This window comes from Mucor mucedo (assembly GCF_025094135.1).
Source record: "Mucor mucedo strain NRRL 3635 chromosome Unknown EV154scaffold_93, whole genome shotgun sequence".
NCBI classification, from domain to species: Eukaryota; Fungi; Mucoromycota; class Mucoromycetes; order Mucorales; family Mucoraceae; genus Mucor; species Mucor mucedo.
In genome coordinates this window covers 116,713-139,351 of record NW_026252377.1, presented here as the reverse complement: position 1 = coordinate 139,351, position 22,639 = coordinate 116,713, and the positions used below count along the sequence as shown (strand labels likewise).

Sequence of the window (22,639 nt, the reverse complement as noted above, 5' to 3'; positions counted from 1 at the left end):
TGTGGAAAAAAATGATAGTGATAAAAACCATGTGAAAAATATAGAGTGGTAATTTTGATTGATCGCATGATTATAAAAATCATTGTACGACAAAACTAAAATATGACAATATAGCGATTTACGACCAATCAACAGCTTTATTAAACGACACGAATTATACCAGAGACCAATACTTTATATGGTCAGCAGGTAACAATCAATTAATATAATGTTTTTAGGCTTTAACAGTAATTATGTTTAGAATGATCTTATGTTTAAAATTTTGTTTTGGTGACCATTTAAAAGTGTATCCAAATAGCACCCAATTAGAAAAGAACGGAATTATGAGAGCTCTTATGAAAGCAAGCATACTGAAACGACTCATGAGAACTACTTTTGGCAACCTTATTAGAAGAAATGAAAGTGAAAGTCAGCAGTACAAAATTGAAGGTATAGTTTTCTATTTCTTATGATTACTAAAATTACGCATTATGGATTTTAAGTGATCCTAAGATAGATGATGTGTTTTCGATGGATCATAGACCTTCTGCTGGCAATGAGGAAGATTCCATTGCTATTCATCAACATGTTTATGTCAATTGTTTTTTGATAGCGTATCTTTATAGCTTAAACAAATTTATAGAAGAAAAACTAGACGAGGATTATGGAGATGAATGGAAAAACAAAAATATTGCTTTTACTGTATCCGTCGACAAGTATTTACTGGATAAAGTATTCGGTTCAAAAGAGAGGCTGAATGAATTATTTTATGCAAGTGGGGTACTCCAGAAAGACAACAGACTACGAAAAGCCCAAATATTTTCCTACGGTGAAGAAATCTTACCGGCTATTCAACAACGACTAACAGACTTGGACTTTAAGATGAAATCTTACTTTGTTGTCGCACAGATACACCCAAAACATATTCAACTGACCTTACACCAAGTCGTCAAGCTGTCGTCGTATGAAGAAAATACTGCTACTATTATAATTCAAGATGAGATTGTACAGATCGAGGATGTATACGACTCCCTTTGTAAGAATATTTGGATGAACATGCTATCAAGCATACATGTTAATAGTTGTAGTGTCGAAAGTCAAGCACATTGCTTTGGTTATAAGAATGTTTATCAAAAACTAAAACTGTGTGTAGTTGAAATAGTAAGCGGAATATTATTTATAATTCAATATGCTTCAGCTAACCAAATATTTTTAGATGAATTCTAATATCACAAGTTTGGATATGAAATTTAAAAACAACTTTAATATCGGTAATGATTGTGATTGCAAAACTGTTCTGTTTCTTCGCAACATCATTGAAATAGGTTTGAAGCCAGTATTACAAAACATTGCGACAATAATAGCATCTTCAATGAATAACGCTACATTATTTTCAAACTATGAATTGGATTATCTTTTTGTAATAGGAAACGTATTTGACTTACCATACAAATCAGCAATCTATTATACATACATTAAACTTGTACAGGAAGCCATTAATATCAGTATTGAATCAAAGGAAAAAGATACAAAAGGAATTGTGTTACATGAATCATTTCGCCATTTGTTGGAACAAGTTACTACACACAAAAAACCATACATGTTTGATAGATTTAGCATTGGGACCTTGGGCCAGGTTTTCAGAGAGACCTATGGCATACGGTTTCTTACTTGGAGGATTTCAAGTTATATTCCGTTTTCATGTACAGACTTCAATGAAGATGGTAAAAATACTCTCGTGGAGAATGGAAGTTTCTTAGTGGTTGTTCAGAAAGGACAGCCAGTTCCCATAACAGGGTTGGCTTTAGAATTTGAGCTATACTTTAAAGAACGACTGGATGACAGTTTACGTGCTGGTAACTACTTTGGGTCTAGGTATACAATTGGGATTCATAAATAATGTTTATATATATTTTTTAGAATTGATTAGAATGGACCATTTTGACGACCTTTCAGAGAACAAGTCGATACTTTTGGAAGAAAATACTGAAGGTGTGAAGTGTGAACTAGATGTCGTATACCCACGGGGATCAACTCAACCAGTTATATTGGATTTTAAACATGTCAATTATGACTACACCCTACAATTGTCAGTTAGAGCAAAGGGTGATGATACTTCTAATTCTGCAAAATGGCCCATATTTGTTGAGAATCCATTAACACTCGCATATACTTAAACACCCATATTTTTTCACGTCAAGCCTTTTTGTATTACTCCCATTAATAAACCTAGAAAGAGTATATTCTGGTTCTTTCTTTTGTGAAATTATAAGGGTTTATGAATTAAAGTTTAACTAAGTTACTTACATGAAAGACAATCTTATAATTTTTGTGCTTCAATTTATGAAATTTTATTATAGAAGTAAACTCTGAGTACTTAAAGTGTGATTTTTTTACAGTTATTGTTTACTTCTCACTACATTATATTCAGAATATCTGCATGAAGTGTCAGTTAGTGGAATATTTCTCTCTTCAAATATTAAACTTAGGATAGCCATAGCAAGTGACTACAGTTGTACCATCAGCAGAATATACGTTACTCGTATCTTCGTTCATAGATACTGTTTTATCATCTGATTTGTAGGTTCAGGAACAAAAAGCTCTTGTGAAACAATATTTTTATGGGGAAATTATTTAACACTATTCAAGGGGTTTGCTTTCATTTGATAAGACCAAAGGATAATTTGCTATAAATTGACCAAGAATTCTGCACTGGAGGCAGGTTCTTTTTTCGCAGTAATAATAGGACAGTAAGATTTTCGAGACAACAGTTACATGTAGGTTTGTATTTGGGAAAAACAAGTGCATCTTGGTATTAGCTTTTTCAGTGCTAGATTTAGTTGATATTTAAGGATGCGAATTGTAACCAAAAAGACCTCATTGACGTAAACAACGTTTATACGGTAAATGTCTGAGTATACATGACTCAGGCATACATATACCGAGCATGTGAGCTTTAGAATTTAAATTAAAATTTTAAATATATGGCCCTCACGTATTACCTTGAGCAGGATAATTGACGGTATGATCTATCTTATCAATCAGCTAAAACATGATCCTTTGTTGCAGCTTAACTTTACCTTCAATTTAAACAGGGGCTTGCTGCATTTTCTGTTCATTGTCATCTTTTGCACGAATTCCAAGTTCTTTCATATTACCGCCCAAAAGATTTGGGATTTGAGATAGTCATGAGATTTTTCCCTATTTCTTCTAACCATAATTTAGTACATATGGCCATTAGTATGTCTTTGGTCAAAAAAGGTTATAATACTCGCTACAAAAAATTATTTATTTGTGATGTCTATCGGCTGTTTGAAGAGTTTGTTTGTTTTTTTTTTTTTTTTTTTTTTTTTTTTTTTGCAAAAGGTCATGCTTTTCACACGTCTGTATTTATAGATAAGTTATTGTGGGATCACTATCAATTTTTTGGAGACATATTGGGACGAGGTAATTTTATTTTTACGGTTTCTGCTCTGTTGATACCCTTCTCTTTCTTTTACAACTCGACAAAAAAAAATGGAACAATATTGTGATTTTTCTCGATATAAACATTGTATCAGCTTTGGTATAGGAATCGATTCATTTTACATCAGAATTAATATTTACATAAAATAGGATTTGATTTTATACATTTAGTATCGAATAGTATTTGCAATGATGACCATAACGGCGATTGGGATTACGAAAAAAAGTAAGCGTGACTCATTGAAAATCATAAAACCAAGTTTTTTTTCTAAGGCTTTGAGTTGTACGATATAGACAACATGTGATATTTCCTTCTATAGTTTATGATATTGTCAGTAAATACGTTGTAGCTAGAGGAAAGTTAGAAGTGGAAAAATTGAAGCTTAAAGGAGATGAATTAGGTCTTTGTTACGTTCCCAACATATTTACCGAACTTAACAATATATTTTTGAGAGAATCACAAAGAGAGTTTAAATCGGATGTTCATGGTTTCGTTATAACGCAAGAAGTAATAAAATTTCTACAAGAAGAAATAAACAATTGGGAAAGCTCCTTGAAATGTTCAAAGTCGGACTTTTGCTATGCATTTACGCTACCCACAGAATGGAACTACGAGATTCAAGAAAAATTAATCCGTCCCCTCTTTATTTCCGCTGGTCTCATCAACAAACATGATCATTGCGATATATTGCTTTTTTTTACTCCACTAGAATCAATGTTTCGATATATTCAAACAGAAAACAATTATTTAGCTAGAAAAATGGAGTTGGAACATGGTAGACAGTACGTTATGTGCTCTTTGGATTTTGTTGAAGCCAAAATATACGTAAATCTAGATTTATTTTCAGCCCAATATCCTCCTCTAACGTCACTAGATAGCAAGTATGTTCCACGATCATTAAAGTCAGTTGAGTTTATATTCCCTTTTGAATTAAAAGAAAAACAAACGAGGACCAAAGCGATTGTAGAAAATCTGTGTAACTCTGTATCAATTCAAAATCCTACAAGACTGATTGAATCTCTTACAAATGAAGCCAACCTGGAAGGACTTATACAATGGATACGACAAAAGTTTGACCCCGAAACTAAACTCAAAGTTTCTGATAAGGTATCTCAAAGATACAAGAAGTACATCTGGTTTTATCTTAAAAAATGTTAAATTGGTTTATAGGACATATTAAATTTTGTACCTTTTCAAAAGCTATTTAACTATAGACCGCTCAGATATTTACAATGGAAGTATGAAGAATTGCAGTATCTAGATGTCGAGAAATCTCGTGATCTCAAGTCAATAACTATAACTGATTTCTACGGAAGATTCTTGGAGGAGGAAGCATTTTTCAAGAATAAAATGGATGTATTATTTCAGGATATAAACAAGGAAAAATCCACAACAGTGTTGATCTCATTTGCCAAATATATGTCACATGACCATCATGCGTTGATATTATTGAAGCTTATCGAAAAGTGGTTGACTGCGTATAGTGACCATCAGAAAGTCCGTTATAAACTGATGTCACACAACTTTAAGGATTTCTACAAAAGTTTTTGTTTTAGACTTGATAAAGAGTATGTTAGGTCTGGAACAGATAGACTTATACAGAAAAAGATCAAAGAATCTAACAAGGGAAGATTACCAGCAATTATACCATCCAATACAAGAAGGAAACAGTTTGATAATTCTACAGATTCTATTTGCATTCTAAACATAGGTAGGAGATTCTGTGACAAAAGCAGTATATTATTGCCGGCTAGTTAAATGTAAATTCTGAATTTTTTTAAGCAGACATATTTCCTGCCAAAGTGGAAGCTACATTAAAACATGTGGGAAAAGATGACAGTGCTGTAAATTTTGTAAAAAGCATAAAGTGGTAATGTTGTCTGAAAATTAGACAATAAACAACACTGTATGCCAATACTAACCCTTACATCATGACAATATATAGTGATTTGCAACCAATCAATAGCTTTATCGGACAACATGAATTATACCAGAGGCCGATATTACACATGGTTAGCAAGTAAAAATCATTAAATATAATCTTTTTAGATTGTAATTTTGATTGTACACAGGATAATTCTATGTTTAATGTCTGTTTCTGTAACCGTTTGGAAGGATATCCAAGTCGAAACCAAATGAAAAAGAATGGGATTAAGAAAGCTTTTATGAAAAAAAGCGTACTAAAAAGAATCATGAATATTACTTTTGGCCAAACTATTCGACAAATAAAAACAAGGACCAACAGAAAAAAATTGGAGGTATGGTTTTCTATCTATTTTTTATAAGAATTGAAGATAGGAGTTAAAATAAGCTTAAGTTAGATGATAGGCTTTCGGTTGATAATGTATTTTGTGTTCCGAATGATAATGATTTAATTGCTATTCATCAAAATATTTATGTGGATAGCTACTTAAGAACATATTTTTATAGCTTAAACAAGTTTATAGAACAAACATTAGACGAGGATTATGGAGATGAATGGAAAAACAAAAATATTGCTTTTACTGTATCCGTCGACAAGTATTTACTGGATAAAGTATTCGGTTCAAAAGAGAGGCTGAATGAATTATTATATGCAAGTGGGGTACTTCAGAAAGACAACAGACTACGAAAAGCCCAAATATTTTCCTACGGTGAAGAAATCTTACCTGCTATTCAACAACGACTAACAGACTTGGACTTTAAGATGAAATCTTACTTTGTTGTCGCACATATACATCCAAAACATATTCAACTGACCTTACACCAAGTCGTCAAGCTATCATCATTTGAGAAAATTGCCGCTACAATTATTATTCAGGACAAGATTATACATGTTGAGAACGCGTACGAGTCCCTTTGTAAGAACATGGTATCTAGCATACACTTTAATTACTGTAGTATCCATCAGAATGCTGGAAGTGAAGTACATGAATTTGATTATAGGAATGTTTACCAAAAACTAAAAATGTGTATATCAGAAATCGTAAGTCAAATATTATATATAGTTCAATATACTTCAGCTAACAAATTTCTTGTAGATGAATTCGAATAGCGCAAGATTGGATATGGAATTTAAAAAAGAGTTTGATATTGGTGTTGATTGTGCTTGCAAAACTGTTCTGTTTCTTCGCAACATCATTGAAATAGGTTTAAAGCCAGTATTACAAAACATTGCGACAATAATAGCATCTTCAATGAATAACGCTACATTATTTTCAAACTATGAATTGGATTATCTTTTTGTAATAGGAAATGCATTTGACTTACCATACAGATCGAATATATACGACACATATATCAAACTAGTGCAAGAGTCCATTGAAATTAGTATCGAATCAAAGGAAAAAGATACAAAAGGAATTGTGTTACACGAATCATTTAGACAGTTGTTAGAACAAGATATTGCACGCAACAAGCCATATATGTTTGACAGATTTAGCAATGGGACGTTGGGCCAGGTCTTCAGAGAGACCTATGGAATACGGTTTCTTACTTGGAGGATTTCAAGTTATATTCCGTTTTTATGTACAGACTTTAATGAAGATGGTAGAAATACTCTCGTGGAGAATGGTAGTTTCTTAGTGGTTGTTCAGAAAGGACAGCCAGTTCCCATAACAGGGTTGGCTCTAGAATTTGAGCTATACTTTGAAAAAAGAATTGATGACAGTTTACGTGTTGGTAATCATTTTGTGCCTGAGTATATAATAGTTTGATTTTAATACTTTTAGTATATTATGTTTTCTAGAATTGATTAGAGTGGATTATTTTGAAGAGCTTGTACCAAATCATTGTTTTCTTTTAGATGAAAACACCGAAGGTGCAAAATGTGAACAGGAGGTCATATACCCAAGGGGATCAAGGCAACCAATAATATTAGATTTCAAACATGTCAACTATAATTATACGCTGCAGTTGTCAATTAGAACAAAGGGCGACGACACTTATGATTCTGTGAGGTGGCCTATATTTGTGGAAAATCCGCTAACACTCGCTTATTCTTAAATTCATTAATAATTCATAATAAAGCATACACAGTGTTTTTTTTTAAAAAAAAAAACCAAGCCAAGCTATCCTTAATTTTACGACTACAACCCTTAAAGATATTTCTAAATCTCAAAAAAATGTGATAGTAGTAAAAAGTTAGTTAGTTATAATAAAGTGTAAAACGGACCATTCTCGAAAGTGGCAATATAAAGGCATAACCTTCACTTTATCAGTTCATTCCTTACGACAACACTTTCGTAATAAAAGCAATTTGGAGTGGGACTGTAGGAGAATATTTTAATGTGATCACTAATGTAGGTCATCACGGTATTTATTGATACCTAACAGAAAACTAAAGTGGTGGCTGCCAGACAGATGTGAAAAACTTGCCAAGAAATAAAAATAAATGGGTAATAATAGTTATCATATAATCGCTCGAAATAAAAGTGGGCAGAATGATGCGGAATTAATAAAAATCATAGAGGGTTTATCGGGGCAAGTATTTTGGTTTTGGCATTTTATTGCATCTTCTTGTTCTTTTTTTAATGCCATGTAATTCAATCTAATCAAACTTCTAATGTATTTATTCTATTTAATTCAATATGACCACATATATTATTTATGGTAATATATCTTTTTTTCTTCAGATCGCATCTATGGTTGTTATCGAAAGTGCGTTCTACAGTATCATCATCATCAGAGTTCGCCAGCGAATCTCCACTCATAGAAATCGATTGAATATCTGATTCGTACAGTTCAGGAACAGGAAGGTCTTGCGAAGTAATGTTGTTGGATAGCGATCCAGCACTACCCTTGGTGTTTTTTCTATGATTCCATGAGGCTAAAGGACAATTGGCTTTCAAATGACCGGGACTTCCGCACTGAAAGCAGGCTCTCTTCTTCGCCGATATCATGGGGCATTTTGATTGATTATGCTCTCCATGACAGTATTTACATGTTGGGCTTATATTCAAGTAAGCCAGATGCAGCTTTGTATTTGCTTTCCATGAGGTAATTTGAGGTGCGAGTTGGTGGTACATTGAATCCGATTTGTGCTTCCGGAGTGTAACAAAGCCTTTTCCTGTGAACCAGCCACCATCTGTAACACGATAAATTCCTATTTTTAAAATTTCTCCATACTGCTTAAATATATCGATCATATGGGACTTCAAGAGATCTTCACTTTGCATTGGAATGTTGGAAACTTCAACTTTAATTACTGTTGTATCTTTATCCAATGGACGACTGATTCTAATTGTTTTGTTAAAAATTACAAGTTTCTTCGCCAAAGCCTCGTCTCTTTCTGCAGCAGATCCAAAATTGATTTCTATATGTTTAAGTTCTTTATTTACATTTCTTGCCCGAAGTCCTAGCCCATTTGGAAAATGTTCTCGAAGAATCAGGTTCAAGCTTTTGCTTTTAAATTTCATACCAGTGAATTCAGACAGCGAGATGATTATGGAGTTCTCCTCGATAGCCTCCAAATATAAACTATCACACGAAAGCTCTTCAAGTTGATTGCTGCGTTCATCCTTCTCCAGAGAAAATTGATATTGTTGTAGCAAACCAAATGTCTGGGCGTAAGATTCATTAGTGAAGAGATACTTATTGAAGGGAGACCCCATGGTACGTGAAGCATTTCGGTTGTTTGAGGTATCTTCTGGTATGCACTGCATTGGGGACAAATTAGGCTGTGGAAAAATATTGTGACTATCTGTCCCTAAAATGATTGCTGGGGACGATGGTTGTTGATGAGATGGGTACACAAGAGACATACTTCTGGTAGAAGAGGATTGAAAGTAAGAGGGACTATCTACTGGGCCAACACTAAAGTATGGTGACATACACAATGTACTACGTACAGATGATAGACATGTTCTTTTTCTTGCTCCAGAAAGTCCAAATGGATGGGGGTAGTACTCAGGTGAATTAAAATAATAGCCAAATGAATTGGGGGCACAGTTTGATAAATTAGGATCGTTTGATTGATGTGTTTCATGGTTACTAGAATCTAGATCTTCTACAGCGGGCTTTTGATGGAATGTTCGCTTTGTACCAATGACCAGAGGCAAATTTACAGAGAGCACCCTGTTTCTATTTTGAAGTTCAACCGTGACACGAAGTTTGTAATCTAGCCTCATCACCTTGGCGCTCAGACTGCTTATTGTTGGTGTTAAATTAGATGGTATAGGAAGCGTGATAGGTTGAGTGGAAGCCAAAATTTCGCCCTTCAAAGAGTATTTTTCAACAATTCTATCGTCTAATTGCCAGGTTGTTTCTGGTACACTATTTGAAGCACAAATAATGTTTTAGTGACACCTTCTTTTTTTTTTTTTTTTTTTTTTTTTGCTTTTAATTTTACCGGTCTCTAACGGAGGCAATGCTTTCTTGGCAAATTAGTTCAACTACAACAGATTCGACAGGGACATGTATTTTGGGTTGTTTTAAATTAATTTCAACATCGATTGTTGTTCCAAGAAGCCATCCTTCATGGGGAATACTAGCCGAAAGTACATACGTGTCTTCGTCCTTTTCTTCCTGTGGCCAAGAAATACTCGTTTCCTTTTGTTTCTCTAATCCATTCATATCAATATCCACTTTGGCAACAAGAGGGAGGGCAATACTACTTTTTGCTCTTATAGTTTTCTTGAAAAATCGCGTTGATCCCAAGCGAATTTCAACTGTGTACTTGATTTTACCGCCATCCTTGCCATCGATTAACTAATATACCAATGAATATATGGTTAGAGTGAGTGTGAATATTGTTACTAATATTTTTAAACTAACATCTCTGTAACTGGGGATTCTGACATTATTGGGAACTTCTACACTGTAATCAAATTCAACTGCTCTGTTTATGTAAGGAAGTTTATTGTAATGCTTTATCGGGATTTCTTTTTCGTATGTGAAGATATTTTCAAAGTGGTGGGTGATTTTGTTGCAGTAGGAGCTGGCTCGTCCTTTAAATCTGATAATAAGGAAGGGGTTTTTTAAAACCTTTTTGAGCTGCAAGTTGATAGTGACTTGAATCCTTTCGTCTTCAAAATAAAAAGGTTTGTTATCTTTGAGTTTAATTGAAACAATTGGTTTTTCGCCCATTTTTCATTTAAAAGTTAGAGAAAAGAGAAGAAAAAAACTTTTTTCGAAAAGGTGGTATAAATATCACATCTTGGCGTTTGCCGTTGTGGCACAATGTTACCCAGATTGCCCCAATTATTTTTTCTTTATGATGTTATCACTGTAAACGCCACTTATTTATATTTTGCCACTCTTCTTTTTTTTTTTTTTTGCTACTCACTGTGTTAATGACATCATATCTAAAAAAAATAGAATTTTAGGTTTTAGGTTTTTGTTTGTTTGCTTAATCTATTAACGATAATATGCTACACATTTTATTATAATGCCAATTTTAAGTTGTTGTTGTCATCCCTTAGGCACCAATCAATTGATCAAAAGAAGTCTTAAATTGATCGATGATAAACTTGTAGAACAATACAATCATATTTGTTTTAAGATTTTCGTTACACAGATACGCAGAGATCGAGTCAAAGTCAGACTGATACAAACGCATAATATTATTTATAGAATGTTGTAGTATTTTTATTTTTTAAGTAGCTGTCGTTTTTACTATTTTTTTTTAAAAAAAAATGTCATTACTTATTAGACGGTATATGAGAAAAAACCACCGAAGACATAAATACTTTGTTTCCATACACGGATTATAATTGTTATATGAGCAACGCATTTAGTGTGACTCATATCTGCTTATCACCAAAAAAAAAAAGGAAAAAAAAAACTAAGCTAAAATACATTTATGTGGGCACAACTATTGAACTGTTGCTTTATAATTTTATCATAATCACACCCAGTGGTGTCATCAAAGGTGAACAAAACTTTCCAAAATCTCTCCTTCATGTACCACAAGCAATTTGGTGTTTCGTAGAATCAAGAAAAACTACTTTGTATTTCTACATCCACAAGCATTTTTATAATTGATGGCACACTTGATCAGGTTTTGTTTTAAAATTATGCTTGGGTAGAAACAAACAAACCCGCTCTGAGTCCTCCGAAAGAAAGCATAAAATATTCCGGCCAATTGATTCCATTTTATTACAAAAACTACATCTAAGTAACTTAATATCAAAGTATTCATCCACAAATTACACCCTATTGCGGGATTGTATATGACAATACTCTTTGTACCTTCTAGTTTGTGCTACATGAGTGGTTTAAGCTTGTACCTGTAAAATTGACTATAAGTATTGAAAAATGGGATTGGAATTTGATCGGGTTTGGTTTGATGATTCGGCACTAGGATTATACGGTGCCATATAAACTGTACTGCTGACCATTGATAGATATGTGTTGTTGGACGCATTCCGGGGAGGGAAAAGAGCTGGAAAATTTATAATTGGGTTTGAAGGGTATCCGAACGGATGTGAAGGAACTACGGCTTGAATCGGAGGGTATTGAAATGGGGTTGGGCGATATCTATCTGTAAGATATTCACCTGTACTTTCTTGTTGATTAGTCGTGTTGAGTACTTCTATATGATTACCAAATTGACGAGACTGATTGTCACCAAAATGTACCTCCTGCCTCATAAAGTTGTTTTTGTCGGGTTTTTCTGTACCGATCACAAAAGGCAAATCCACAGAGAGAGCCTTTTGCTTACCTGGAAGCTCAATGGTAACACGAATTTTGTAATCTAATCTCATTACCTTGGCAATAGATTTGCTTATTGTTGGTGTCAAATAAAGTGGGATGGGAATCTCAACGTCTTGATAAAAGGCTTTCATTTGACCGAATATAGACTGCATTACCACATCTTTTTTAGTAGTTTGGATAATCTCATCGTTCAACTGGTAAGTTGTATCAGGTATGCTATTTCAATATTTTAGTGACAAAGAGATATGTCGTTTCCCCCTCTTTTACCTGTCTTTAGCTAAAGCAATAAATTCTTGACAAATGAACTCAACCTTAACAGCTTTAACAGGTTGATAGATTTCAGGCTGCCTGAAGTAGATCTGAACTCCAATTAATGTACCACGTAACCATCCCCCATGAGGAATACAAGCTGTAAGTGTGCAAGTATCTGCTCCTTGTTCCTGTGGCCAGCATCTAGTCGACTCCTTTTGTTCTTCTAGTTTATTCTCGGTAATATCTAATTTAGCAGCAAGAGCAACTGTTATAGTTTGATTTGCAAGTGCAACGTTTTTGAAAATTCCCTCTGATTCTAGATGTACTTCGATTGTATATTCAATTTTCCCACCACAACCACCATTCAACTAAACGAATGAATTCGTAGGCTTCTCTTAAAATTATTTTTTAAACACACTTACGTCTTTGGAATTAGGGATTTTGATATCCGGAGGAATCATTACAGAATGATCAATCTTGTGTGTTGTATTATAAGGATGCTTATTGTAAATCTCAATAGGGATTGGTTGCTCATATTCGAAAATCGTCTCCATGTGTTGCTTGATACTGTTCTTGTAAGAGCTAGCACATCCTTTAAAGCGGATGGTAAGAGAAGGGTTTTTCCATTCCTTGCCAAGACGTAAATGGATCAAAACTGGAATATTTTCATCCTCCTGATAACAGCTTTCGTTTTCCTTAAGTCTGATCGAAATTTGTGGTTTACCCATTTTTTTTTTTTCAACTAAAAAAAAAAAAAAAAAAAAAAAAAAAAAAAAAAGAAGCCAATTTAGACCTTTGTGGTTTTTATAAGAGAACTTTTTACCTTGAAGCCAAGCCGTTGTGGCATCAGTGTAACCACTACAGCTTTAACTGGATTTTTCTAAATAGAAAAATCATTGCGCCACTTGCTAAGTTTTTTTACCATTTCCTTTTTTAATTTTTTTATGTATCTAGTGTTTTTTCATTCTTAATGACACAGGAAACAGAGTTTCTATAATTTGATCTAACGAAAAGCCTCGAGTAAAAACATATGTAAGAAGTACGATGTTTAAACCAACGTCCTACGAATAATGCGTATATCATCCTACCCCATTACATCTAAAAATCAAAAATCAATTTCACACTCAATGCTAGTTTCTATCTTTACTTTACCTCAGCAAGGTAAACTAGAAAACACAACGTTTCATAAGTAACGGTCTAGACAAAATTCTATAAAGTCACTAGAGAAAAGCAAAAAGATTAAAAGAACATCTTGTTCTCTATTTAAAACAATTACATTCAGGGTAATAGTTCGTATATAATGGCAGAATGATCGAAATACCGATTACACAGTTTCTATTGCTACTGCTGAAGGTGTTGATAGTTAATGATTCATCAGTAACTGACAACTCGGACTACAAACAACATTAGAGATATTTATAGAATATCAATCATAAAATGAGTATGTTCTATATATCAATAATTATTTTTATTTATCGTTCTTTGATAATTTGTAAATTGTTAAACGATCTTTGGGAGAGCATTTTGTGTTTTATAGAAGTACTTGTATACTGCTTAATTTTCAGCTAGTACTACCTAAATTTCCATTGAAACTCTCGAAATCGCTCCAAATCTCAAGAGAAAATTAGACATACCATGCTATTTTGAAGAATCGCTATTTTATGATATACAAATTTTAAACAAAAATGGGTCGATAACGATATCACTCGCATTACAATTGTTTATTTATAGGTGGTATTTTATAATATCCCAACCTCAAACTCATAGACTTTGGTATACTTTGCGTTATCTTGTATGGGTGAAAAGACAGTTTCTTCAGAAGATTCAAATACCCGCTGGAGAGTATCAAAATCTGGATGCCGGTTTCTGCATAAAACATTCATATGTGCGTGATGTGCCACTGGTATTAGCAGAATGATATGGTGTCGGGCTGCTTGCAGATGAGGCATTTACAATTGGTGACATGTACGCTGTACTACTGGCAGGTGAAAAGTAAGTGTTTCCTTCTGCTGGTGCCTGAAGATAATCTTCGGGACAGTTATGATAATAGACAGGAGGTTGGGGCATAGTTAAAGTAAAAGGAAGTGCACATTCAGAGCACCGAATTGAGCATGGGGAAGATCTATCTGAATCTGTAGTATATTCACCTGGATCATCTTGATACTCGGTCATGTTTGGAGTAGCCGCACGAGTATGAGGTTTGTTATTAGGCTCTGATGTTAAAGTTGTTGTCGTACCAATAACAAGAGGCAAATCCACACGTAGATTTTTGTTTTTTCCAGGGAGTACAACCGAAACACGAAGTTTGTAATTTAAGTTAACCACCTTGGCAACGGATGTACTTATTGTTGGTATTAGCTCAGGCAAAAGAGAAAAATAAATTTGTTGATTGAAAACTCTCATTCGATTGATTGTTGAGTGCATTTCCACATCTCTTGTATCCTTTGAAATGATTTTCTCGTTCAACTTGTAACTAAGATCTAGTACGCTGTTTTAAAAATAAAATAAAGTTTAGTGGCAAAGTAATATAAGTTATTCTCTCCTCCTACCTGTCTTTTGCTAAAGCGATAGATTCTTGGCTGATTAGTTCAACTGTCACATAGCTTACATGGTTATATGATACGGGTTGTTTAAAATCGATCTGAACTTCAACTGAAGCACCACGTAGCCATCCTTCACGCGGGATATAGGCTGACAGCTGACACATGTCTGCTTCTCGACTCGCAACGGGCCAGTAATCAGTCGATTTCTGTGATTCGATTAGTCTGTTTTTAGATATATCTAATTTTTCAAGAAGCTTGACTATAATTATCTGACGTGCGAGGGGTTTAGTATTTCCAAAAAACCCAATTGATTCCAAGCGAACTTCGATCATATATTCGATTTTACCACCATTGCCACCTTCATGCTAGTTAAAAAGACTTTAAAGGTATTGTTTTCAGGAATTTTTTATATATGCTTACGTCTTTGGAGCTAGGAATTTCTTTACCCTCGTCAACCTTTACAATGTGATCAATCTCGTATGTCATGTTGTACGGTTGCTTATCATAATTTTCGATGGGGATCGATTTTTCATCTTCGAAAATTTTCTCGTTGTGCTGCCTAGTACTATTTTTGTAAGAGCTAGCATATCCTTTAAAGCTGACAAAAAGAGAAGGGTTACTCCATTCCTTTTCAAGGCGCAAACTGATTACAATTGGGATACTTTCATCTTGATAATAAGCTCTATCTTCCTTCAAATCAATCGAGATAAACGGTTTAATACCCATTTTATTAAAAGTTAAAAGTTAAAAAAGAAAATAAAGGAAAAATAAAAGAAAGAAAAAAGAAAAGAAAGATGGTTTATAGCTTTTATGATGTATGATGTTACGCCAAGATAAATTGACATACTTAAAATGTTGGGATATTGTAGCACCAATAAATAACCTGACCTCGGCGTCAAGTATTTTTTAAATCTAAATCCAACCTTCAATCTGTCAACAATTGCACCACTTGTCAGTTTTTTGTCACTAATGCTTTTTAGTAGATCACCGCAAAAGGGTTTATAATAATCCAAACGTAATTCAAATTGTTACCTACACAGTTGTGGTAGATAAAATTAGGCTCGCCTACTGAAAGATTCCGAAATAATAACTTTGCCACATCGTACGTACAAGGTATACTACAGTCGATACTAGATCTCTTTATGGTTGATTCGTGTTTTGGATTCATCAGTCAGCCCACCACTTAATCTCCATATCAAAATATTTCAGCAGCCTCCAACTTTACTTTTAAAGCAAAACAAAAAGATAATGCTCGTTTAAAATGTTTTCCTTTCTTGATTCTCATTTTGTTTCACGTAACACACTGTCCTTTGATGTCCATGTGTCTCGGAAGCCTTTCGGACTCGGCTAGCATGAGTCTTTAATCAGAGTCCTACTCAACTTTCGAGTCATTACCACAATACGGTTAAGTATTATCTAATTCCCGGGTTGAGATTTCATCTGTACTTTATCTAACTCGCTTATTATCTTTCTCCTTGTGAAACGTCAGGACACAGGGCTTTTTTTCTTTTTTGAAAATAAAAATAAAAAGCCAATAGCTATTCAAATGTTTTTAATTAAATTTGCTTTAAAAAAATATCACCAATATTATAGTGTAGGTTCAACTTTCTCTTTGATAATATGCAATTGTTCGGGATATGACTACGGTTTATTTTCTAAATCATTGCTTTTTTAAGTGTGTCAGTGTAGTCTTGTCCTTAAGTGACAAGAGAACCACTTCAAAGTATAAAATAAAAATTTATCCTATAGCAATAATATATGAACTGGTGTTTCTATCAGTCCAGTATTTCCTTTCTCGATAAGGCAGGTGTACACATGAAGCATGTTTATTAATATAATTTTATGCATTTTTGGGCTTCTTTTGCTTCCTCCACTTTTCTACTATGTTTTGCACACGTTTGCTAGAATGTTTATGTGTGTTTGTGGAAGATGCGCTGTGTCCAGATGAGTTGAAGTAGGTGCTAATCACTTGCTGTTCCCCAGAGGCCTATAATAAACAATGTATTCTTATTAAATGATCATATTTGCAAAACAATGAATTTTTTTTGTACCTTTCGGCTATTCATTTCACGTAGTACAGGCAAAAGTACTTCGTCTGCCTTTTCTTCTGACCACCCAAATGCCTCGGTTAAAAAGACACGTAACGAATCAAGCTGAGGCTGACCCCATTCAAACTTCTGGGTAGACTTATCCACTGTTGGATTGTAATATGCGTCTTTTACGCGGGGGTCAGGAAAGTCCCCGGGTATTTCCAAATCACTATGCTGTTTCCTCTTTTTTTTTGTTAAAAAACAAAATAAGTCATCAGTACCGAATAGCATGTCTACTTGAATATTTTAAAACTTACAAACTTTTTTTGGAACGGTGTATCATCTACATTTCCATTATACCAATCTCTAAATTTTTGCAAAGGTGCTTCCAATGGCTCCTCTGGTGTTGTTGAAAATTCAAACAAAATTTCCATGGCTGTGACAGGCCCCACACCAGGGATACCGTCTGTATAATCACTACCTAAAAGGAAGGCTAATTGAATCAACTTTTGTCTATTTAATAGCATTTCTCGGTCGATATCTTTGCTATGATAACATTCTACAAAGCGTTGCTGGTTAAACATATTTTTGTATACACGGCCAGCACCAAACAAAAAGACATCGGAGTCATCTGTAATTGTACCATCCACCAAGGCCAAAGACTCCAACTCAGCACACTGCGCTTCGGCTTCCATAGGAGCGACCATATACGGTATACCAAACAATTTTAAAAGCTCTTGAATCTCTTTAATCATTTGACCGGTAATATCATCCGTGTTTCCCATATTCTTTTTCTGTGCCTGGTTTAATTCTTCTAGATCTTGTTGGAGATTATTTCTGATATCCGCAATATCTTTGGATGCAATATCAGATACAAAGCGAGCAAATTCGTCGTCTTCCTGGTCGATATTCCCCTCTAGTTCGTCTTCTGAATTGTAGCCAATTTGTATTTGCTCATTTTGTATCTCTTCTTTTTTTGGTCAACTTCCGTAACCTCGTCCTCTAACTTTTTTTCAAGATCCGGTTCATCTGAAAGCAATAAGGATTGTTGAATATCAATATGCAGATGTTCTCTAGCTATATTCTCTTTGTCTTGTGGTGATGAATTATAGATCCTTTGTGGTGCTTCGGAAAAGTGGATGTCTATATCATCGTCGTCTTCATCAACAATAACCGCATTATCGTCATCCGGAACTGTTGTAGTCGCGCTATCCGCCTCCTCAATTTCATCAGATACTTTTAAATTTCCATTTAAGGGAACCTGTCCTTTCTTTCCTTCTTCTTGGAGATTCTCTTCGGTTCCTTGTTCTTCCGGGACTAGTGTGTCCTCACTTGACCCAACAGCTTCTTCATCTGACACGACTACCTTATCATCTAGATCCATCGTGTCTTCATCCCCTTTTTTTTCACTGCTTAATAATTCATCATGTTGAATAGGCAAGGTTTCAAACTGGACATATTCTTCATCTGATATATCGTTTATCTGTACCGGTGACTTCATGGATGACTCTTGTTCCTTAAAATCGTCATATTGGATATCAAAATTTCTCTCGTTCCAAGCAATGACACTTTCCAGAAAGGCTTCATGAAATTGAAGCGACTCCAAAGCTAGTTCATCAATTTCATTCGTTTTTCCACGTTGTTTACAAATGGATTTCAATTGACGGCGAAGTGTGTCAACGTCGTCTTCTTCGATAGTCGAGCGTATGATTGATAAATGCTGGTCATTGAGAGAATGAAGGTAAACAAATGCATCTGGCATACGAGAGACCCATAATCTATAGAAATCGTCTATATCCAAAGTCAATGTGATATCCTGCTCCACGGGCACTGGATCTTGAGTAGGGTACATGCGTGATATCACTTGGTTTATTGCATCCTCATCCTCACCATCATCCATGTAAGCACGGATATCGTCCACTAGAGGTTCTACTGGCTCCTCATTTTCCTTATCCATCTCTCTGTCTAGTATTTCCGCTTCTCGTTTTTCGTCCTCTTCATCCAAAAAGTCGCTAAAAAGAGCTGCTAGCTTTGGATTGGCCGCAATAGCAGCCTGCACTTTATCTTCTGGCTCACTTAACCTTTTTTTTAAGTTTTTGAATATGTAAATCATATCGAATGAGATTTTTTTATTATTAATGTTTACCTTTCATCAGGCACTTCCATTTTGGGTTCTGGACGCGTCGGACCATCCAATTCTACAGGTTCTGAGGCAGTCAATCCTGGCAACTTCCAACCAAGACCTTGATCAAGATCTTCATTTTTGTACAAGATATATTCTCTACCGCGTTCACCTGCAATTCTAGACGGCTCGCTGGTAGCATTTCCGCCTGCTACCGTATTCATTTGCATAAGACGTTGTGTCATTGTATTTCGATGCTTTAACGATTTAATTTGATACTTGGAAAAGTCCAATGCAGTGGCCGAGCCCTGCACCATTTTATCCAGTCGAGCCCATGAAGTTTGACGTGACTTAATTTTTAAGTCCTGAATGACTTCGTACTGTATTTCGGGAGGTAAAGACTGAAATGTTTCTGAATTGATATCCATTTCGGAAGGAGTAAATTCATCTACAAAATTTTGTATTTCCTCTCGTGTCGCTAACCGTGGATCTAGTTCATATATTTCTCTCTTTGGTACGTCTGGTAATTCATATTGATCTAATTTTATCGGTTTGCGCAGTGCTTCTGCAGTTTTTTCTAATTCAGCTGCATAAACAAAGTTTTCATCTTGTCCATGTAACCTTACATTTACTATTAAAGGTCTATTTCTTGCATGATTTTTTTTTTTTTTTTTTTTTTTTTTAGTTTACTTTTTTTCTTGTTCTAATAACACTCTAGCTTTCATTCGAGTAGTAAGGATTTTTTTAGCAGTAGCTCTTAAATTCATCTGAATGCCTTCTCTACGTTTTCTCCTCATTATCTAAAAAAGGAATGTCAATTTTTTTTTTTCAAAAAGAAAAAACATGAGTGTATCCATTTACAATAGTGGATCGTTTTAAAACAGGAGCACCGCCATCAAAGACAAAGACGGGCTTAATATCGAAAAATAAGAGTTTGCAAATTCGACGAAAAAAACCCAACAAATGACCATTGCGTAAAGCATTGCCTTCCTTGTCACGCATAGCTCGCATAAATTGGTGAATCCATATGGATGCATCCACTGCAATCCTTTTTTGTCGCAAGGAATCTAATTGTGTGGGTCTTGCTGCAGGATTTAAAAGTGACCAAAGTCCTTGCACTCCCATGTTAATGTAACGTAAAAGAGGAAAAGGAGAAGTATAAAAGAAAGAGAGAGAGAAAAAAACTGGGACTGCCGTAGTAACTTTTGCTCGTCTTGAAAAAAAAAATTACACGAATTGAGCAGATGGAAATCCCTAAAAACCCTCATTTACTACAATATTCTGCTTGAGTTTAACGTAATGTATATATTCTGATCCAAAGAGGTTTCCCATACGACCTGATGGTTTCCTGTACTGGAAGAATGGATAGATATCATGTGAATTATGTTATAAATCAAAAAGCAAAGATTAATCAAGTCATCCTTAGTACATTTTAGACCATACAAAAAAAAAAAAAAAGATGTGCATGGATTGGGGTTTAAATTTATTTCAACCTATTGAATAAATCGAATAACTGCAGATGGAGTGATACTGAAAGCACCATTTAATACTGTAGCAGATCTTGATAAAAGGAACCTGTATAAATCTCTTAAAGAGTCAATATACTACATAAATAAAAGATGTAAGTCAGTATAATGATATCAGGCGTGTAAGATTGATCGTACCTTGCTATCTTTATGACCGTTGATCACAGTGATATCAGCCCATTCGACAAGAATAGCGACTTGTTGTCCTAGCTTGATCAAGACCTTTGGGTCAACAAAGTACTCTGCCAAGAAACGAATCATTTGTTCATGGATTTTACTATCCCAAGCTACGACGTTTAAGAAGAAACCTTCAACGACGATTTGTCTCCATCTTACATCCGCAATGCATTCGTATAAATTACGTTTTGAGACGATGTCGATCATGGTTTTGATAAAACTAAGATATGTTTGTTTATAAATGATTCCGTTATCCTCGAAATCAGGTCCCGGCCATGTATTTAAGATCAGGGGCAAGCATCGACCCAATGTAGCCACATCGCCTTCTTGAGTGCGATCTACAAGGTAATGAACAAAGACTTTACGAGCAATATCACTGCGGCGTAACATGACACTGATCACTTCAACATCGCTCTCTTTCATAGGGTATGATATATCTTTTTCTTCGTCAATCATCACGGAGCAGATAGCATTCCAATATTTCGACTTTAAATCTTTATCGAGTTTTGGGATTTTGGCGTTGTGTGCAATCGCATTGGGAGCATGTTCTGCTAAATTTAAAAGTTTACCATTGTAGTTTGTCAGCTCTTCCAAATTGTCCACCATGTTGTTCTCCACACTACTTCTCAACCATCGAATAATACACGATGCTAAAAAGTTGGAAATCATTGGATCCATCAATACCATCGCAAAATCACTAACAACCCAAAATAATTGTCAGTATCAATCCATATATATATTGTCTCTCTCCCTCTCTCTCCCTCTTGCTGTTAATATATAAATTACCCATAAAGAGGTGTTCCGTTTTTCACGTCGTCAAAGCATTCCTTAATTTTTTCAATAATGGTGTCATCCATATTTTGGTTGCGTACACAAGTATCGAGAGACCAAATGAGTTGATGACATTTGTCCAACTGAAGTATCTGTACAACTAATGTTTAATAAACAAGGGGGATCTAGTATGGTGATATAACTTACAGGTTCACAACCCAAATCATGGAAATTCATCAATACATCTACACGCAAGGAGCACAAACTAGGATGAGGGGTGGATTCGAAAACGATTCTGATCATTTGAGTAAACATCATATAAATTTGAGGATCTTCGCCAATTGTATCCATCACTTTAAGAACAATAGGATGTGTTCGTCTAACTGGATCGTTAATACCGAAAATAGCATAAGCAAATAAAAAATAGGTCTTGTAATGGTTGCTCCTTTACCTCTCTTCAATCATTTCTTGATAGCTCTCGGGTCTTAGATTTAAAGCCAAAGCTTGTAATGATACGTCGTGATGATAATCGTTTAATAATGTGATCATGGTTTGGTGGAAAAATTGTTCATCTTGTTTCCAGACACGTTGCTTAATGTTCATGGGGCAATTGTCGAAAACAGCTCTGTTGGACTTTAACTTTTCAATGATGTTTTCGCCAACAAATCGTTCAAACTTTTTTAATAAAGCCATGGGGATAGGCTGCATTAAGGGAATATGAATGTATGGGAATGTTCTGGCGAATAAATCCTCAAATCTATTACAAGGTGCCGTTAGACTCCCTTTTTTACATGGTTGGAATAACAAATAGTAGCTGACTTACTGTTCCAATTGAAAAGTTCGCTTTTGGATAAGAGATACAGTAGCCTTGTTTAAAGCGTCTAAACAGGCAGTATGGATTTCAAGACGACTATATCCGCAAAGATCAAGTAAAGGATACATGTCGTCAATTCCAGGAAGGTCAAGTCCATAGTCTCGTTGTATGGATCGAATGGCTTCTAAAGGATCGCCTGACTGTGACAAAAGGGTTCTAATTTCCTCGTCTGCGGGCCCAATTAATAACTTTTTGTGTTCTGTCATGTTAAAATAAAAAAGAAAGGGATAATAAATATAAACACGGGCCAGTTTTCGCGTGGACT

At 34.8% G+C, this 22,639-nt stretch overlaps 8 protein-coding genes across 8 annotated transcripts; 2 read left to right on the top strand and 6 right to left on the bottom strand.

The window, feature by feature from the left end:
* Positions 1–142: 142 nt before the first annotated feature.
* EV154DRAFT_324303 (uncharacterized protein) lies at positions 143–2,293 on the top strand. Its single transcript, XM_051594964.1, has 5 exons — positions 143–181; positions 242–429; positions 493–1,015; positions 1,082–1,140; positions 1,196–2,293. Exons 2-5 carry the CDS (start codon positions 397–399, stop codon positions 1,877–1,879), a joined length of 1,299 nt encoding a protein of 432 aa, XP_051454458.1. The 5' UTR covers positions 143–181; positions 242–396; the 3' UTR covers positions 1,880–2,293.
* A 1,188-nt stretch (positions 2,294–3,481) lies between these two features.
* EV154DRAFT_519042 (uncharacterized protein) lies at positions 3,482–4,435 on the top strand. The gene is made up of 4 exons (XM_051602696.1): positions 3,482–3,544; positions 3,595–3,670; positions 3,739–4,270; positions 4,324–4,435. Exons 1-4 carry the CDS (start codon positions 3,496–3,498, stop codon positions 4,354–4,356), a joined length of 690 nt encoding a protein of 229 aa, XP_051454457.1. The 5' UTR covers positions 3,482–3,495; the 3' UTR covers positions 4,357–4,435.
* A 180-nt stretch (positions 4,436–4,615) lies between these two features.
* Positions 4,616–5,703, bottom strand: EV154DRAFT_519039 (uncharacterized protein). The gene is made up of 4 exons (XM_051602695.1): positions 5,518–5,703; positions 5,391–5,457; positions 5,231–5,315; positions 4,616–5,156 (listed from the first exon to the last, which is right to left on the bottom strand). Exons 1-4 carry the CDS (start codon positions 5,637–5,639, stop codon positions 4,981–4,983), a joined length of 450 nt encoding a protein of 149 aa, XP_051454456.1. The 5' UTR covers positions 5,640–5,703; the 3' UTR covers positions 4,616–4,980.
* Positions 5,704–7,859: 2,156 nt separating this feature from the next.
* On the bottom strand, positions 7,860–10,551 carry EV154DRAFT_469608 (uncharacterized protein). Its single transcript, XM_051597826.1, has 3 exons — positions 10,199–10,551; positions 9,774–10,132; positions 7,860–9,697 (listed from the first exon to the last, which is right to left on the bottom strand). The coding sequence occupies exons 1-3, from the start codon at positions 10,508–10,510 to the stop codon at positions 7,978–7,980; spliced, it is 2,391 nt and encodes a 796-aa protein (XP_051454455.1). The 5' UTR covers positions 10,511–10,551; the 3' UTR covers positions 7,860–7,977.
* A 929-nt stretch (positions 10,552–11,480) lies between these two features.
* Positions 11,481–13,089, bottom strand: EV154DRAFT_519034 (uncharacterized protein). The gene is made up of 3 exons (XM_051602694.1): positions 12,754–13,089; positions 12,347–12,699; positions 11,481–12,295 (listed from the first exon to the last, which is right to left on the bottom strand). The coding sequence occupies exons 1-3, from the start codon at positions 13,057–13,059 to the stop codon at positions 11,665–11,667; spliced, it is 1,290 nt and encodes a 429-aa protein (XP_051454454.1). The 5' UTR covers positions 13,060–13,089; the 3' UTR covers positions 11,481–11,664.
* A 722-nt stretch (positions 13,090–13,811) lies between these two features.
* On the bottom strand, positions 13,812–15,635 carry EV154DRAFT_554186 (uncharacterized protein). Its single transcript, XM_051605172.1, has 3 exons — positions 15,295–15,635; positions 14,881–15,239; positions 13,812–14,819 (listed from the first exon to the last, which is right to left on the bottom strand). Exons 1-3 carry the CDS (start codon positions 15,598–15,600, stop codon positions 14,177–14,179), a joined length of 1,308 nt encoding a protein of 435 aa, XP_051454453.1. The 5' UTR covers positions 15,601–15,635; the 3' UTR covers positions 13,812–14,176.
* Positions 15,636–16,616: 981 nt separating this feature from the next.
* EV154DRAFT_594757 (uncharacterized protein) lies at positions 16,617–20,151 on the bottom strand (the record flags this gene model as incomplete). The annotated part of the gene is made up of 7 exons (XM_051606980.1): positions 16,617–16,861; positions 16,926–17,147; positions 17,222–17,803; positions 17,890–18,985; positions 19,051–19,647; positions 19,717–19,826; positions 19,888–20,151. 7 exons carry the CDS (start codon positions 20,149–20,151, stop codon positions 16,715–16,717), a joined length of 3,018 nt encoding a protein of 1,005 aa, XP_051454452.1. The 3' UTR covers positions 16,617–16,714.
* Positions 20,152–20,492: 341 nt separating this feature from the next.
* EV154DRAFT_469605 (cofactor of BRCA1-domain-containing protein) lies at positions 20,493–22,588 on the bottom strand. Its single transcript, XM_051597825.1, has 6 exons — positions 22,324–22,588; positions 21,952–22,257; positions 21,708–21,879; positions 21,516–21,652; positions 20,691–21,426; positions 20,493–20,630 (listed from the first exon to the last, which is right to left on the bottom strand). The coding sequence occupies exons 1-6, from the start codon at positions 22,578–22,580 to the stop codon at positions 20,520–20,522; spliced, it is 1,719 nt and encodes a 572-aa protein (XP_051454451.1). The 5' UTR covers positions 22,581–22,588; the 3' UTR covers positions 20,493–20,519.
* Positions 22,589–22,639: the final 51 nt, after the last annotated feature.